General features: G+C 40.8%; 1 protein-coding gene across 1 annotated transcript in view; it reads left to right on the top strand.

Annotated features, from left to right (window-relative positions):
* Positions 1-15,719, top strand: part of usp31 (ubiquitin specific peptidase 31) — a 101,889-nt gene extending 86,170 nt beyond the window's left edge. Inside the window, 4 exon segments of the mRNA XM_052021378.1 lie at positions 7,798-7,953; positions 9,451-9,778; positions 9,879-10,903; positions 10,906-15,719. Coding sequence (XP_051877338.1) covers positions 7,798-7,953; positions 9,451-9,778; positions 9,879-10,903; positions 10,906-10,967 — 1,571 coding nt within the window. The 3' untranslated portion in view covers positions 10,968-15,719.
* The last annotated feature ends 752 nt before the right edge of the window (positions 15,720-16,471 follow it).

The raw sequence follows: 16,471 nt of genomic DNA, 5'->3' as shown, positions 1-16,471 counted from the left end.
ATGAAACCCATCAGTATCCTCAGACCACCGTGCATCTATTTTCTCTCTATTTTAAGAAGAACTCATTTTATTGTGTCCAAAATGCATGACCTTACATTAGCTGACGTTAAAATTGTGCCACAGTTTTATCCATTGCAGTCTTTTTTGTGACTTTTTGCTTTCACTCTCAGTGCTTACAGTGCTGCATCCAGGTTGCAATTGTAAGCAGGTTTGATTGCAATCCAGGTTTGATGATGATAATGATTTTTGTCATCATCAACCTGGATTGTGCCCTTCTGTTCCATTATTGGGTGAATAATGGCAGCCCCACTTGACATCTTACTCAGTCCTTCAAGAAAGAGGATGAATTTCATTTTGGTTTTGTGGGCTCTGATATGGCTAATGCAGCCAATGTGGGAATTGTAGACTCTTCCACAGATGGGGCAGATTGTAGCCAATCAGGTGGGTGCGTAGGTATCTGTGAAGTGGTCTGTTCCTTCTGCCGATTACACAAGATTTCTGTGCTCCTGATTTATAACCTTGAGGTTCACAATATACCATACTGAATGGATCTTTTCCAATTCCAGTGGATAGGCTAGAGATTCTCACTTGTCAGTGGGATGTTGAATTCCTTCAAGGAGACTTTAAGCACAGCCTTGAATCCTTTCCTCTGACTACCTGGTAATTTATTCTTGTGACAAAGCTCAGAATAGAGTGTTGAGTTACACCACTGATGACAACCTGCTTATCAGAGTATCTGCCTACTAAATCTACACTCCTACTGAGCTGTTTTTTTAACTAGGTCAATAAATTGTTTCAACTGCATGAGCTTACTTTAGCTCTTATATTGTTTTGTTTTATGAGCGATTGTACCAAATGCCTTCTGAACATGCAATAAAAACTACAGCATAAATGTTCTCAGTCTATTAGTTTTGAAAATTCATTCAGGTTTGTCAGGCATGACCTATCCTTTCTAACTCTGAGCTGGGCTCCATTCAGGTGGGAAATTTTTAGCTTCAGTCACTATTCTTAGTTACCGACTTTAGTAATTTTCTGATAATAGATGCTAGGCTAGGAAAATTATAATTGAGGTATGTTGATTGTTTCCCTTAAGGTTGGAATAGGAAAATGACTGGTCCTGGTGAATTTCCTCACTTTTTAATACAAAAACTTTTCTTACCTTTCTGGCATGAGCCAGTCTGTGTGAAAGTAAAAATCCCCCTTAAAAGCAACCTCGCTTTTGCAGAGATATTTGTCTAATCTTCCCATGTTTCACATTCTGCCACCACATAGCTACAGCCAGGGAATAATACACAGCTTTCACAAGTCTTAAGTCTATTTCTTCTTCACACAATCTCCACTGTTCCCTCCTCATTGATTTCATCTTTAATCACAATGGCCATTTATCTCACTTGAGCATTGTTCTTTTCTCTCTAGTCTGACTATCTCTCAATAATGGTCCTAGGTCAGAATGTAGTACCTGAATTTTTGCCTGCAATTTATTCAGGTTTTTTTTAAATTAAACTCTGTACATTTTTAATAAACACTTAATTGAGCTATGCAACCTAATGACCATCTGCTCTAATATTTTACTCAATTTCTTATTTCTTTCCTCCGATTTAATTACTTCAAATCTTTTGCTTTTGCTTTTCAACCTGTAATGTCTAAAGCACAATATTTGATTATTGTTCAAAAGCTCTTCCATTTCTCTATCAGAATTAATCTCCGAGACCTCTTATCCTTGCCATTATTTATTTGTTCTTGTGGTCACCCTATTTATTCTTCATCTTGACTGGTGCCACGTGACTCTGTCAGCTGAGGGTTAATCATCCTGATTTGCTTTTTGCTACACTAATTTCCACATAGCTGTACTACTCCAGAAATTTCAATGGCGTTCTATCTTTATATTTAGCTCCTACTCATTGGTGTTCTTCAAACAGGAACACTTGCCTAAAATAAAAACAGGAATGGCTGTAAATATTCAGCACATCAGCAAGCATCTGCAGAGTGAAAAGCAGAGTTAACATTTTAGGCTGATGACTTTTCATCGGCATTAGTTTCTGAAAGACTGTTAATCTTTCATAGTTCTGAAATTGATCTTTCAGATTTCTAGTATCGTGCCCCACCTCACAAGCACTAGATATTCTTGGGCTTGAAGGTGCTGTGGTGAGCATTTTAGCTGCCTTTATGACCATCTTTATCCTTGTACTCATAGGTAACAACATAGTGTACTTGTTGAACAAAATATGTTTCTTCTTGTCCTTTCTTCAGTTCCTGTTGCTCCATATGTCACCGTATCAGCCCCATTCTGGTCCAGCATTTGTGTACCAAAGATGTTGATGTCTTGACAAACTGTCCAGATATTCCTCAGATTAAAAAGTTTCTCATTTAAATACTCACTTTCTCTCTCCAAATCTAAGTCATCGTTATGGGAACCCACAGAAATCCAAGAAACTGTGGAAGGTGGTTCAGTCCCACTCGTGCCCCCTCCCTCACTTTCCTGTACATTGATGACTGTTTTGGTACTAGTTTCTTCTCTAGTACAGAACTTGAAAGTTGTATCACCTTTGCTGCCAGCTTCCATTCTCTTATCACTTTCACATGGTCTATCTCTGATTCTTCCCTCCCCTTTCTCGACCACTCTATCTTGGGATAAGTGGTGATCAATATTCATTACAAGCCCACAGACATGCAGAGCTATCTTGAATACACTTGCCCGTATTCTGCTTCTTATAAAGACTCCATTCCCATTCACCCATTTTTTCCAATTCGTTGCATCTGTTCTGATGATGAGACCTTTCACACCAGTACTTCTAAGATGTTTTCAATCTTCCTTAGCCACAGTTGATAGGGCTCTCAACTATGTTTATTCCATTTCCCACACTTCTGCTCACATCCCCACTCCACCTGTCCAGACCACCCTTCCTCTCGCCTTTTACCCAACTGACCTCCACATTCAACAGATTATCTTTTATTACTTCTGACACCATTGATGTGATGCCGCCAGCAGAGACATCTTCCCCTCTCTCAGCATTCAAAGGGACAATTTACTCTTCTATCTCCACCCACACCTTCTGCTCTCTTGGTTGCATTTCCTGCAGTTGCACAGAAGGTGCCACACTTGCCATTTTATCTCCTACCTTCTCACTATATAGAGACCCTAGTACTGCTAGTAGGTGAAGCAGCAGTTTACTTGTACTGCTTTCAGTATGGTATACTGGATTTGGTGATCACCATGTTGTCGGCTATGCATTGGAGAAAGCAAATGCAGTTTGGGTGACTGCTTTGTTGACTGAATGGAGGTGTTCTGCAGTGGTGATCCAGGGCTTCCAATTAATTCTTCATCCCATTCTCTACTCATCAACCTTAAAGATTAGCACTGTTTCCCTCTCTGCACAGATGCTATCTAACCTGTCAAGTAGACCCATTATTTTTTGTTTTTATTTAAAGTTTTGAGCATCTGCACTTTTTTTTTGATTGTTTTTCCATAAGGTGTTGAATTCAATCTTTCCAGTTTATATCAGAGTTGATCTGTTCTGATCAACTGTTTACAACATGGAAGAGTGGCTATTCAGCCATTTGAGTCCATACCAGCTCAAAATAAGAGCAATCAATCAGTCCCGCTTACTGTGCCCTTTCCCCACAAGACCTCCAAATTCTTCAGGTACTTGTCCAGTTCTACAATTAAATGCATCAGCAGTACATTCCAGAACACTAATCACTTGTTGCATTTCAAAAAAACATCCTTGTTGCATTTGTTGTTTTACCAACTACCTTCATTCTGTGTCCCCTAGTTCTTGGCCCCTTCATGAATGTGGAAGTTTTTCTACTCCATCACTATCTTCTCAACTTTTAAGTATAAGATCTCTTTGCAACCATCTAAGTTCTAATGAGACAATCCCAAGCTGTCTTGTCTATCCTTGGAATTATTTTGGGAAATCTCTCCTGCACCCTCTCCAAGGCCTTCATATCTTTCCTAATGTGTTGCAATCAGAATGGGACATAATTTTTCAGCTGTGGCCAATTAAGTGTTTGATAAAAGGTTCATCATGATTTCTTTCTCCTTGTACTCTTTATTCATAGAACCGACGATCAAATTTTTTCCTTGTTACTTTCAACTAACTATAAACGTATTCACCAGGATCTTTCAGCTCTTTTTACAATTATGCCATTCAGTTGATACAATACATTCTGGACAAAAGGATGAGAAGATAACACTTCATATTTCTCGACATTAAACTTCACCTGCCACCTACCTACCCATTGCATCAGTCGATATACCTTCTTGAAATCTCTTAGTCATAGTAGTCCAGGCCGTCATTAAATTTATAAGGCTAATTTTGGTTTTCTTTACCAACGTTGCCTGATCTGCTGGATACTTCCTGCATTCTGTTTTCTTGCATCTGCGATAGTTTTATCGCATAGTTGCAGCATTGTTTTTATTTCCCACACCTGTTTACATTGTCAGACAGATCCCATGCAATTAACAAGCTCTCACCACCTCCTCTACAGCTGGCACCACCATTGTTACTTGTGTCATTTATTCTCCCTCGATTCTTTATCCTGTTACAGGCATATCCTTCGTTCTCTCCACCCCACCTGCTTCTCTCCACTTTAAAACATGATTTCTAAGTTTTCTCAGTTCTTGACATCCTGAGATCTATTTGCAGATATTCCAATGCATGGCTTCCCCGCTGTCTGGCCCCCCCCCCCCCCCCCCCCCCCGGCACATGCACATCCAATGTTGCCAATTTGCACTGCAGTTCAGTGACTGAGCCAGAGATATGTGAAGGCAGTAACATCTAATGCAGATGAAAAACAATGATACTGGAGGAACTTAGCAGCCAGGCAGCATCCATGGAGAAAAGTAGGTGGGTCAATGTTTCAGGTCAGGGCCCTTCTTCAGGACTAAAGATAGGAAAAGGGAAAGCCCAATATATAGGGAAAAGCAGAGCAGTGATAGGTGGACAAAAGTGGGGAGGTGGGGTGGGCACAGGGGTGGTGGTGGGGAGAGCAGAAACCACTGGGGGAGGGTGAGTCAAAGGTAGGAGAGAAAGGGGGGATAAAAGGGGTAGAAAAATGAGAGTGAGGCTAGGAAAGGGAAGATAAGAAGCAGCATGTTTGGGAGGGGTTATGGGAATTACTTAAAGTGGGAGAATTCAATCTTCTTCAGTCCTGACCCAAAATGTTGACCTGGTTTTCTCCATGGATGCTGTCTGGCTTGCTGAGTTCCTCCAGCATCAGTGTTTTTCATCTAGATTCCAGCATCTGCAGTCCTTTGTTTCTCTAACATCTAATGCAGACCTCTTTGCACATTCAGTTTTGCCACAGACTGTCTACAGACCTTCCTGTTTGTTCTAGTACTTCACACAACCTGTGCAATTGTCCTTATTCTATTATTTTCATTTACTTTTTGGATATGGTCAATTTCTTCAGTTGTATGTAGACTTACTTGCACTGAACACTAACATTTTAAGTTCTGAATACTTCAAGTTTGCATGAATCAAAATGGGTTAGATGTAAAATGGGGAGCATCTCAATCCCATTGTGCACCAAATTCCTTTTGCTCACGATATTCTCAACTTTACTTTCTGATTTTGATGTATTCCATTTATGCCAATGTTATGCACCAGCTTGGTGCATAAGCAGAAAGCAACTAGGTACATAACAAGGCAGCATTCATTTACATAGAAGTGACCCATCTGGAAGATGGGAGCATAGTGAAACTTCAACTTTTTTTCAAAAAGTTATAAAGTCATTTCTGTGTAATTGGTTAAACTTGGCATTGTTTCCATTTAATGACGGGGAAATAAATGTTGGGGCTGTCACCTCTTTTGGCAGCAGAAGTATAGAATCTTTAATCCTGATCAGCTGCCCTTCTGCAGACATAGTTAAGTGCCATTGCCAATTTTTCATAAATGTCAGCTGTGGCTAATTTCATTTTTGCCTCTTTGATTCTATATTCAAATTTTAATACAGAGACTTGAGTTCAAAAAGCTAGGTTGACCCTCCAGCAGTGCTGTCTTGCGTATGAGACATCAAATAACGTCTCATGCACAAGACAACGCTGCTGGAGAGGTGCTACGCATTCTCCTATCCATAAAAGGCAGCATGATGATATTTTGAAGAACAGCAAGAAACTTTGGTGTCCTGACCAATATCAATCACTCAATCAGCTTTCCAGAACAAATTATCTGATCATTACCATATTATTATTTATAAGTACTAACTGTGCTAAAGTTGCTGTCAAGTTTCCTACACTTCAAAAAGCACTTCATTTGCTGTATATAAAAAAAAATACTTGGAAGCTTCCAGAGGGAAAGCAAACGATGCAGAGATCCAGCTTCAGAAGCTGGGTTGTTGTGGAGCCACTCACTGATGGTTTGTGGCGCTCTGAACAACTCATGAAGTGCAAAATAAGCCTTTGGAAATTACAAGCTGTAAACTGCCCATTTGGACCAGTGATGATGGCAGTCTTTAATCTCTACATGAAAGTTGTTGGAATATTAGTTACCTCAATGAAAATTTTAAAAACAACTGCTGACACTGGAAACCTGAAATAAAAATAGAAATTGCTGGAAATGCTCGGCAGGTCAGGCAACATCTGTGAAAAGAGAAACTGTTAATATTTCAGAATTAAGATCCCTCATCAGAAGTGGGAAAGAGATGGAAAGGTAATTTTAAGTTCTGGGGAAGCAGAGGGCAGGATGGTTAGGACAAAGGCCAAGGCCAGGTCAAAATGGGTTTAATGGGGATAGAGGGTGATTACATTTTTGTCTGTGTCCTGCTAATAGCAGGCCTTTGGGACCTGCCCAGCAGGTCACACTGTACTGATGGAGAAAGAAAAACTGAGCCAGTATCGTTGGATGACTTACAGTTAACCAGCTTTTTCCTCTGTCCTGCCACCTTCATAGATATGTGTACCCCATGGCCATGCTCTGTTCCTGTACTATGCTTGTCCTCTGTTAATACCTTCTCATTATTTACTACATTACCAGGTTCTGCTTCAGCTGCAGACTTTTAAGTTATCCCCTGTGTACTTACTTCCCTGGGAGCATGACTGTCTTTTCAGATTGGAAAGTACAGTATTTACCTCTTTCTGCTTTTTGTTTCTTGCAATCATGCTTCTGCAGCCCAATTAATCCCATGAGCTTTAAATTTCCCAACAAGTTTATTACATGGTACTTTGTCAAATCTCTTTTGAACATTCACATGCACGCTGTCTGTCACAGAACTCATAAAATCTCTGTTACTTCATTAAACACTCAGTCAAGTTAATCTAACTTGATTTACATTGAATCAGTTTCATTTGTTAGGTCATATGTTTCCAAGTGCTGACTAATTTTGTCCCAAGTTATTGTCTGTAATGATTTCCCCACACTGGAACTACTGACCTGTGGTTGCTGGGATGAATGGGTATAACATTTGTTATCCTACAGGCTGGTGACATTTCTCCTCCAAGGAGGGTAAGGCGATTTTGGCCAGAAACATCAGTATTTCCACCATTATTTCCTCAGTAATCTTACTGCATCCCAACTGGACTGAGAAATAATTCTCATATGAGGATAATTAATCCTTTAAATGTTTCCTTTTTATCTAATAACCTACCCATTATCGTTACTATCTCCTTTATGGTACTGCATTGGCAGCATCACTTACACTAAAACAAATGCAAAATACTTGTTTGATTTCTCCATGCAATCAGCTGAAAGGTTTTGAGAGACCTCTGATTTTTGATAATCGAAAATTCTGTGTGATAATCTGTATGGAATATATTTTGCCTTAATGCAGATATTTGATTTTTTAAAATATATTTAGGTTCTACCAGCTCATCTCTTTGTGAGCACTGGATAAATCGTCTCACAGGCAGCAAACAACCTAGCATCACATCTACTGCATCTTCTCGCCGGACATCTCTTGTCTCGCTCTCTGAATCAGTGGAATTTACACAGGATCGTAGTGACCAGGATGACGGTATGATTTGCTGCATAAGTGATTTGCTCAAAATCCTCTTCCCCCTTCCCACTTTTCTGCACCCCCACTTGCATAATCTTTAATATCTCTGGCAATAATAGTCTGAGAATTGGAGCAGAAAGGGAGGGACAATGGGTAGAGAGGAGGTGGGTTTAAAACAAAAACAGTTTTTAAAAAAAAACACCTGTGCTTCTTGACCTCATCAACCCCCACCAACTGTCTACTATCTGCCCCAAATTTAAGTATCCAGAAAGAGGAATAACTCTTTCATGGTTCTGATGATGATTCCTGTGGCTGTGACATAATGGTCAACTTGAAATGATGTGGGTATTCAATCTCACTATCTGGCGCTTGGGACCACTGTATCCTTTCAAAGACTGCCAAGTGTCACAGAGTAGGCTTAAAAAAAATGAGGTTGATTATCAATTGCAATTCATCAACTTGTGAGCATGAATAATGAGTAGCTATGCATCTTTATTTGTATAAAAGAGTAATTTCTCTCATAGAAAAATAAATGCTGTCTACAGTAGACTAGTAGAAGTGCACTGTGAGGTGATCTTGTACCAATGATGTCATGCATGTGCCAACATTGCCTAATTTCTATGCCCTTTTCCATCTTTAAGATGTGGAATCATGTTACAGTCAACTGATTGAAATTGAAAAGTGAAGGTTAATTTCTATTTGTGCAGTACACCTTTTTCACACCAATCTGGAATGCACTCCCTGAAAGCACAAATAAGGCAGATTTAACAGTAACCTCTAAAGATTTGAATAAATAATTGAAAAGGGACAATTTGTAGGACCATTGGGAAAGCCTAATGGGATGAATTTAATTTGGTTAGATTAAGATGAGCTGAATGACTTGCTGTATCATTCAGTGTCCTTGATTATATTTTAACCTCAGGATATCCCAAAAGCACCTCAGCCACAGACTTTTCCTTTTGAAGTACAGTTACTGCTGGAGGAAATATGACATTCAAATTGTGTAGGAATAGGTCCCAGGAACCAATGAGGTAATTGGCCACTAATTTGTTTCAGTGACGTTGACTGAGGAATAATCATTGGCCTGGAAACTGGAGAGAGCACCCTGACTTTAAAAGATTCACAGTATTATTTTAACCACCAGAGAGCAGACAAGGCTGTCATATTGAAAGACTGCAATGCTCTGCTGCTTTAGAGTATCAGTCTTGATTTTAAGCATCTGTATGTGGATGGAACTAAATCTCTCAACCTTCTGACTCTGAGAAACAAGTACTGCCGAACAGAATTAGAACCCATATGTGAAAGCACTGTTGATTACTTGCCAGAGTTTAAATAGTAATATTTAAAAACTGTGTATTCCAAGTCATTGGTGAAGAAGGTGTTGACCCTGTTTTATGATGTCTGCAGCATCAGTGCAGTTAATGTGACATCATAAAGAGATTTTACTCTGGACATGATTGCTGCTCATAATTTTTAATCAGTTTGACAGTCATATTAATTATTCTTGTTGTGCAGGTGGGTTTTCAACTCGGCCTTTTGTGAGGAGTGTTCAGCGCCAGAAGTCTGTCATCCAGATCTTCGTTTGCTAGCCCTTGGTGCTCAATGAGAACGGACTTAAATCTCAGAGGACATTATCTAGCAAGCTGCATATGCGATCCAACTCTCCGTCGCCATTCTCCTTCGAGTCTCCCACTCACAGCCCGTCTCCGACTGCAGACGTACTGGGCTGCAAGAACCCTAACATGGGCACTCTCTCCCACTTCAAGGTCAGGGGGCAACCACTGCTGGACTCCCTGGAAGGGCACCCCTTGCTGTCATGGAAGGTGTGGTTCGAGAGGAAGAGGTGAGAAGCTTTCAGGGAAAGCAGCTGGACAGAGACCCATTTTAGCCCTCAATAAGATGCTTGACCAGTGTTGGCAATGGCACAGGAGCTTGGACATCTGAATCCTTTGGTTGATGCTGTGGACAAGAAAAGCACATCCAGCTTGGGCAGCCCTCAGTCTGCAAACACTAGCGCTGCCTCTCTGGTTGAAGATGCAAAAACTAAAGCAAAGGCAAGGCCTTGTAACAGGAGCAGCTAATGCGGAGAGTCCACAGAAGAAGTCTGGTTCCAGAGTGCCTTCTGAACAGGCCAAAGCCTCTTTAGCCAAAGCTCAATTAACTCAATCGTCTTCTCTGAAGAACCCCCAGAAGGCTTCTGTCACACGTGAAAAGGTTGAAACGAGAGCTGGAACCCGACGGTCTGCATCAAACTCAGTTCCCCGAAAGGAGGTGGATAAAAATCAACAGCTGACCAGTTTGTCTCCAGCTCAACAGAAACTGAAGATGCCCCCGGCTTCTCCACAGTCACCTTCCCCAACGCGGAAAAAAGTACCAGGAAGATCGAAGACTGCTGAAGGCCACTCCAAACGCAGCCCCTCTCCTGAAAAACGCAGGCTGACATCTTCCAAAGCCAGCAGCACAGGCAGGTTGTCGCATGCTAAGTCGGGGAACCGATTGGAGAACAGGAGACTGAGAAATTCGAGCAGCAGCAGCTCCGTGACAGAAGCAAAGTCCTCGGACACCAGCTCAAGAACTGACTTGAGAAGAGACAGCAGTAAGTCCGATGACAAAGGCCTGTCATTCTTTCGGGCAGCACTGAGGCAGAAAGAAAGTCGGAGGTCAGCTGATTTGGGGAAGAGCAATATTCTTGCCAAGAAGTCAGCAGATGGGCCTTCCAAGATGACAAACAAAAAAATCCCAAGTGAAGGCCCAAGCAAGGAGGGCAGGCGATTGATAAGCGAACAGCCACCCTCTGCATCGGCCTCTGCTCTGACAGTGTCCAGCAAAATAGTGTCACGAGGGAAACAGTCGAGCAAGGATGCAGCTCCCACCAACTGTCCATTACTTCCCGCTGCCAAATCCAAGTCGTCCTTGCCAGACGTGGGGTCTCAGTCTCCATCAAACAGAAAGAAACCCACAGAAAAGACATTAAATCCAGAAAGATTGTTACTAGCAGCATGCAGTCATCTGCCCGCCATAACAAAAAGTAATGTGAAAGTCAAATCGGAAGGAAAAACACTCCACAAAAATTGCTAGTCTGGCGTTGTTTCTGCAACACTTTATTTTCTCTTCCCCTCCCTCTCGCTTTTCCTTCCATCCCTCCATTTTTAAACAAGCTTTTTATTGGAGGAAGTTTTTGTTTTGCAGTTAATGTGCCTACATTGGTGACGAAAGCTATGGATTTAAGCGCCTTTTGTTGTGCCATCAAACCAAATGATTACCACATGACGCAGGCATGTGGTGTGAGGATCATGGAGCTAGTTCATCATTGCCATCCTCCTCCCCACCAACCCTGGAGGTTGCCCTTCTCTGGTGGGTTTTAATGCAGCACTTTGTATCGACCTTCAGAACTTGCTTTTGTTGCAGAATAACACTGTGTACTGTTCAATGAATGATTTGATTTTTAAATTTTTTATAAATTTTCTTTTAAGACTAATAACTACTGCACGCTCTGAAGAAGCCATCAAGTTAAGTAATCAATTTCATTTTCTCCAATAAGCTTTTGTTTGGTTGATGCCATGTTAACACCTTGCTGTCCATTCACAGTACTGTATAACAGCAGGTCTCGGGTTAACATGCAAGGAATAAATGGGAGCAATAACTATTTCAATTGGAATGTGGCCACTTTCTGAAATGGTCTCAGCTCCCATGTGGTAGCAGTTCTTTTGCTGCAGAAGGAAGAGTGAGAGAGATGGAATGTAACAATATGCAATGCTCCGGTTTTGTTGTTTGGTTCAGTCTCAGATCAGTATATCATATGTGATCCGTTAGCTGTCAGCAGCTTGAGTGACTTCATATGAATGTGTTGAAGGATTTCAACAACACTTATGGCTTCAGATACCATGGGATGAAAACTGTGGGCCCCCAGGCTGACCAAAGGCTTGAGCACCTTGTCTTCAGTCTTTCAGTCTTGTTTCAAGTGTTACAGCTAGTCTAAGACAGATCTCCCAAAATGCCACCATTTCACGGCCTGAGATGACATGTTGGCACCTGGTTGCAGAGTTCTGATCCAGATATAATGATTCACTAACATGGAAGAAGAATTCAGCTGAAATGCTGTTTGGTCAGAAATGAATGCTAACCCATATATTCAAGTCTGTGGGGAGGTATTTGTGGAGACACTACATTTATGGATGAATATCAAGCAGGGTCAACACCTTCTGCACACTAAAGAAAACTGTTTATGGTTGCTAAACAACAAAGATAATCAGAAATAAGTTTCCATATGCATATTAACCCAGTGATGCCACAGCTCAGCTGACCCAGGCTAATATCAATGATCAAACAGTTTCAGTGGCTTTTTTAAACTAAGCTTTTGTTTACATTTTGAGACAATGTGCATGATTTTTTTAAGTTCAGTTTCTAATTTCCTAGAATTGTTTGCACTGTGGCCATTTGGCTAATTGTGCCTGTGCCCGCTCTTTGAAAGAACTATCCAGTTGATTGCACTCTCCAGTTCTTTTCTCATGGCCCTGCAGGCTTGTCTTTTTCAAGCATTTTTCCAATTCTCTTTCAGAAGTTCCATTTGAATATGCATTCCAGATTCTTTTGCTTCATGCATCATCTGGTTTTCCAGTGTAATAAATGCAAACTCATGAGATGCAGTCTGCCAGTGAGCAGTCCTATTTATACTGTTTACCAATTATATATGTGGTGTAATTTGTCATGGACTTTACCCACCCATTGAAATTCTTCCACACCCCATGTACAGTCTCTCCTGTCATAGACTCTGGCTGTACATTGAATTACTTTGATGTCTCAGGGACAAATTTGTATATAAATCTTCCGTGATTCAGTCCCTGAATTGATCCATTTAACTCTTTCTGATCGATGCCAATTCAGTCTCTTGGAATGTGAGCAGAATTGTTATTACAAGGATCAAGAAAAAACAGTTTTAATGATGACAAACATCACTACTTGGGCATATGCCTGTTTTCCTAGCTTAGTGTGAGCAAGCTTCTGCCTCCTTTGGTCTGGGCTCGCGTGTTTCAGTAATGTTCTGTTCCTTTCAAGTTTGTGGGGAACAGGATCTGCCAGTACACAATGATTCTCCATACTTTACGAGTTCCCAAAAGATGAAAAGACATTTTTGTTTCACTGTGTTACTCAGTTGCTGACATCCTCAAGTGAACTTGAATCTGACTGGTGTTCCAAATGCACAGCAAAACAAATGTCTTTGTAGCTTTTCAGAACCTACCTATTTTGAGTACCTATTGAGCTGTCCCAATGGAAAATGCATCATCTGGTGTACATCTGAGCCAAGGAGCATATAAAGTTCCCACTCTCCACCCTAAAGTGTATTTGCTGAGTCATCTGGCCCAGCTGGCACAATGGAAAAGGTGCTCCACTTGACATCATTACCTTGTGAGTAGGGAATGGAGCAGAGGGAGCCAAAATCTACTTAGAACAGTGAATTGGTGAAAGGTGAGCTGCTCACTGCTGAGGCCTGTGGAGGGGTGGGTTCATGGGCGTAACAACGGTGCGGGTGTTGACACCTTACTGAATTACAAGCCTCCAGTTGCACTTTTGTGTAAACGGGGCTTCCCAGTTACGCACAAAAAAACTGTTGTTCTAGCTTGTTCATCTTCCTGTCTGCATGCACTTAAGGCAATGTATTACTATGCAAGTGCTAGGGTCTTTGTTGCACTGAAGTTCTTTGTAGTAGGGTTATTCATTTTAATGTTGCATTCAATATTGAGTCCTGCAGTCCTGTATTGGAGAATGGTGACCTGGCTGATCTCATTGCTTTGTTTGCACAACTTGACTCACCTTTCCAGACTGTGTGTGATCAGTATGAGTGATTGTGAAATAATTTATAATGAGCAGAATCATGTAACTGGAAGCTGTAGACAAGTAGATTTAAACCTGACATTCACTATTTTGTTAATATTGGCTGTAACAAAGCAATTTGGTAAAAGTTCAAATTATTCTGTACTGACATTTTTTTTGCTGAGTACTATATTGTAAAGATTTATTTCATTCCTATGTAGCATCTTCCCCATGACTTTAGAAAGAATGTTTGTTTGCTTTTAAAGAAGCCTCATCATTTTCAGTTTCTAATAAGATTTATAAAAATGTGAAAGGTGATAATTTAATCACTTGCGTATATATATTAAAAAAAACTACTCCAAGCTACCTGAGGAGCACATCCTGCTTCACAGGAGTATGGCATCCCAGTTCCCAACCTGTGGAGCCCTGCTCCTGCTCTGCTGGGGTCTGTTAATAGACCTTTAATGTAACTGCAGTTGCTTGCATAGAAGATACTTTGCAGGGATACAACTAGTTATGTCAGGCCACCCAAATTCACAGCTATTGATCTGTTGAGAACATTGCTTAGAGGTGCAATATATTAACACTAGTATTTACTTCTGGACTGAGGTGTTTAGTGGTTTGGGTGGTACTGATGCCCTGCTATCTGTAGCAGTGGGATTACACAGATATTGTTGGTGGTGGAATTACACTAAATTCTTTCTAATAATACCCAGCAGGTTCAATATTTAAAATTACATTTTGCAGGGTAGTTAACAGCCTATTGGTTGTGTAAATGGAGCTATTAAATCATGTTTCTGAGTTATAAAGTGATGAGGACTAACTGTGCATAAAGGTTAATGACCGTTGAAATGAGATTTATGAAATCGTCCTGAGCATATACCATTCTTAATTGTTAAACCCCTTTTCTGGGAATAGTTGCCTATGCCTAATCCACTACAGTACCACGTGAAATGCAATTCCTGGACTTGGTGGCTCATAATTCCAGGCCACTACACTTGTACATAATTCTACTTTTTAAAAAAAAGTAACACTGGCTCCTTGCTGCTTGGTTTGTAGCTCCCAGACTTTGATGTGATGTACTTTGATCAGTAAGGAATGGGAGTTTTTAAATCTTAAACCAGGAGTTGACCTGCATAATCTTCATGGTTTGCAGACTGAAACTTGTTTTTCCTTTTTGTTTATCTAGTATTTGGCTACCAGAGTTTGGCCCACTTAATTTCCATTGTCATTTTCTTTCACTGTACACTGGAATAAAGAATTAAGAGGGACCACATAGTCCATTTCACCAGATAGCACACCAAGTCCTGGAGATTTGAAATGGAACTGGGAAGTTAATTGGCATTGGAACCAAATAGAGATTGGGTTCTCTATTGGCCATTGATCCTTTGTCATGAATTACTAGTTTGTGCCTGAAACATGATTAGCTTTATCCTCCTCACTGGCACTCTGGCCTCTTGAGTCTCTGCCACACTCTCTCTGTCTCTTCCCACCTGGGGATTGCAGTAGGGCACACATCTGCTGGTGCCCTACTGGGGAAGGAAATGAGCTATCTCCTTCTGGCTGATGGTTGGACTCTGTTTGCCTTTGGTGAGGAGGAGTTGGGCCACATCTTTGCTGATACCCTGTGACACTCTACATACACCACAACTTCAAAACAAAAATAGAGAGATGTGAACAATATGGGCCAGTCCCTGACCCCTGTATAGTGTGACTTTCTCCTTGTAAATTAGGCCATCTACTTGGTGTTGCTGAAAACTTTTTAAGTTATTTTGGGCAGGTGCATGAGAATGTGTTGCTGCCTTTCAATAATTTATTTGTATGTTTTATTAACAGGAGGTGTATGCACTTTTTAATATGCAGAATCTGTATTGTTTTCTATGTTTTAAAAGAATGTTTCTTTGACAACAGTTTGTACAAAGTCCATGTTAGTCAGAACAACTGTACATGAGGAGCAGAATTACAAAAATAAAAAGTCCAATACAAACAGCCTGAATGGTGCGACTTAATTTCTCCTCCTTCCTCTCCTTACATGAGAAGATCATGTCCCTGTAGAGCTTCATAGTTGGTCTCAGGATAGGGGGTCAGCCATTTAGATGCAAAATAACTTTAGCTAGGATTGTGAATCTTTTGAATATTCTACCCAGAGAGCTGAGATTGTTTAAATGTTGAGGGTATCCAAGGCTGAGGTCAGTATATTCTTTTTAATATCTACCCATGTAGCATGAAGGGAAATGAGGATTGGGCAGGGGAAGTGGGTGAGTTGGAGGATCAGGAGACACGAGACTGCAGATGCTGGAAGCTTGAGCAACAAACAATCTGCTGGAGGAACTCGGTGGGTGGCTGCTGCTTAACCTGCTGAAATTTTCCAGCAGATTGTTGCTGACTTGATCAGCTTATCAAATGGAGGAGCAGCTTAAGACCCATGCGTATTTCAGCTCTTATTTCTGAAATTCTTTTGGCATCTTAATGTAAGTGGATATGCTAATTGGGAGATGAGAACTTGTTCCCATGCAACAAGTTGCTACTGCCTAAATGCATTACACTGTGTGGCAGAACAAAATCGGTGGTAACTTTCTAAAGGGATTTGTAAACATTTAGAAATGATTTTAGGGTTTGGGGTGGAAGGTGAGGGGAATGTAGAACAATCAAATGAAAATTGTTTCAGAGCCAGTAATTATGGACTAATTGTCTTGCATAGCATCTTAAAACTGCAATACGTTGT

This window comes from Pristis pectinata, chromosome 8, assembly GCF_009764475.1.
Source record: "Pristis pectinata isolate sPriPec2 chromosome 8, sPriPec2.1.pri, whole genome shotgun sequence".
NCBI classification, from domain to species: domain Eukaryota; kingdom Metazoa; phylum Chordata; class Chondrichthyes; order Rhinopristiformes; family Pristidae; genus Pristis; species Pristis pectinata.
The sequence above is the reverse complement of the archived record's forward strand: the minus strand, read 5'-3'. Positions and strand labels throughout refer to the sequence as shown.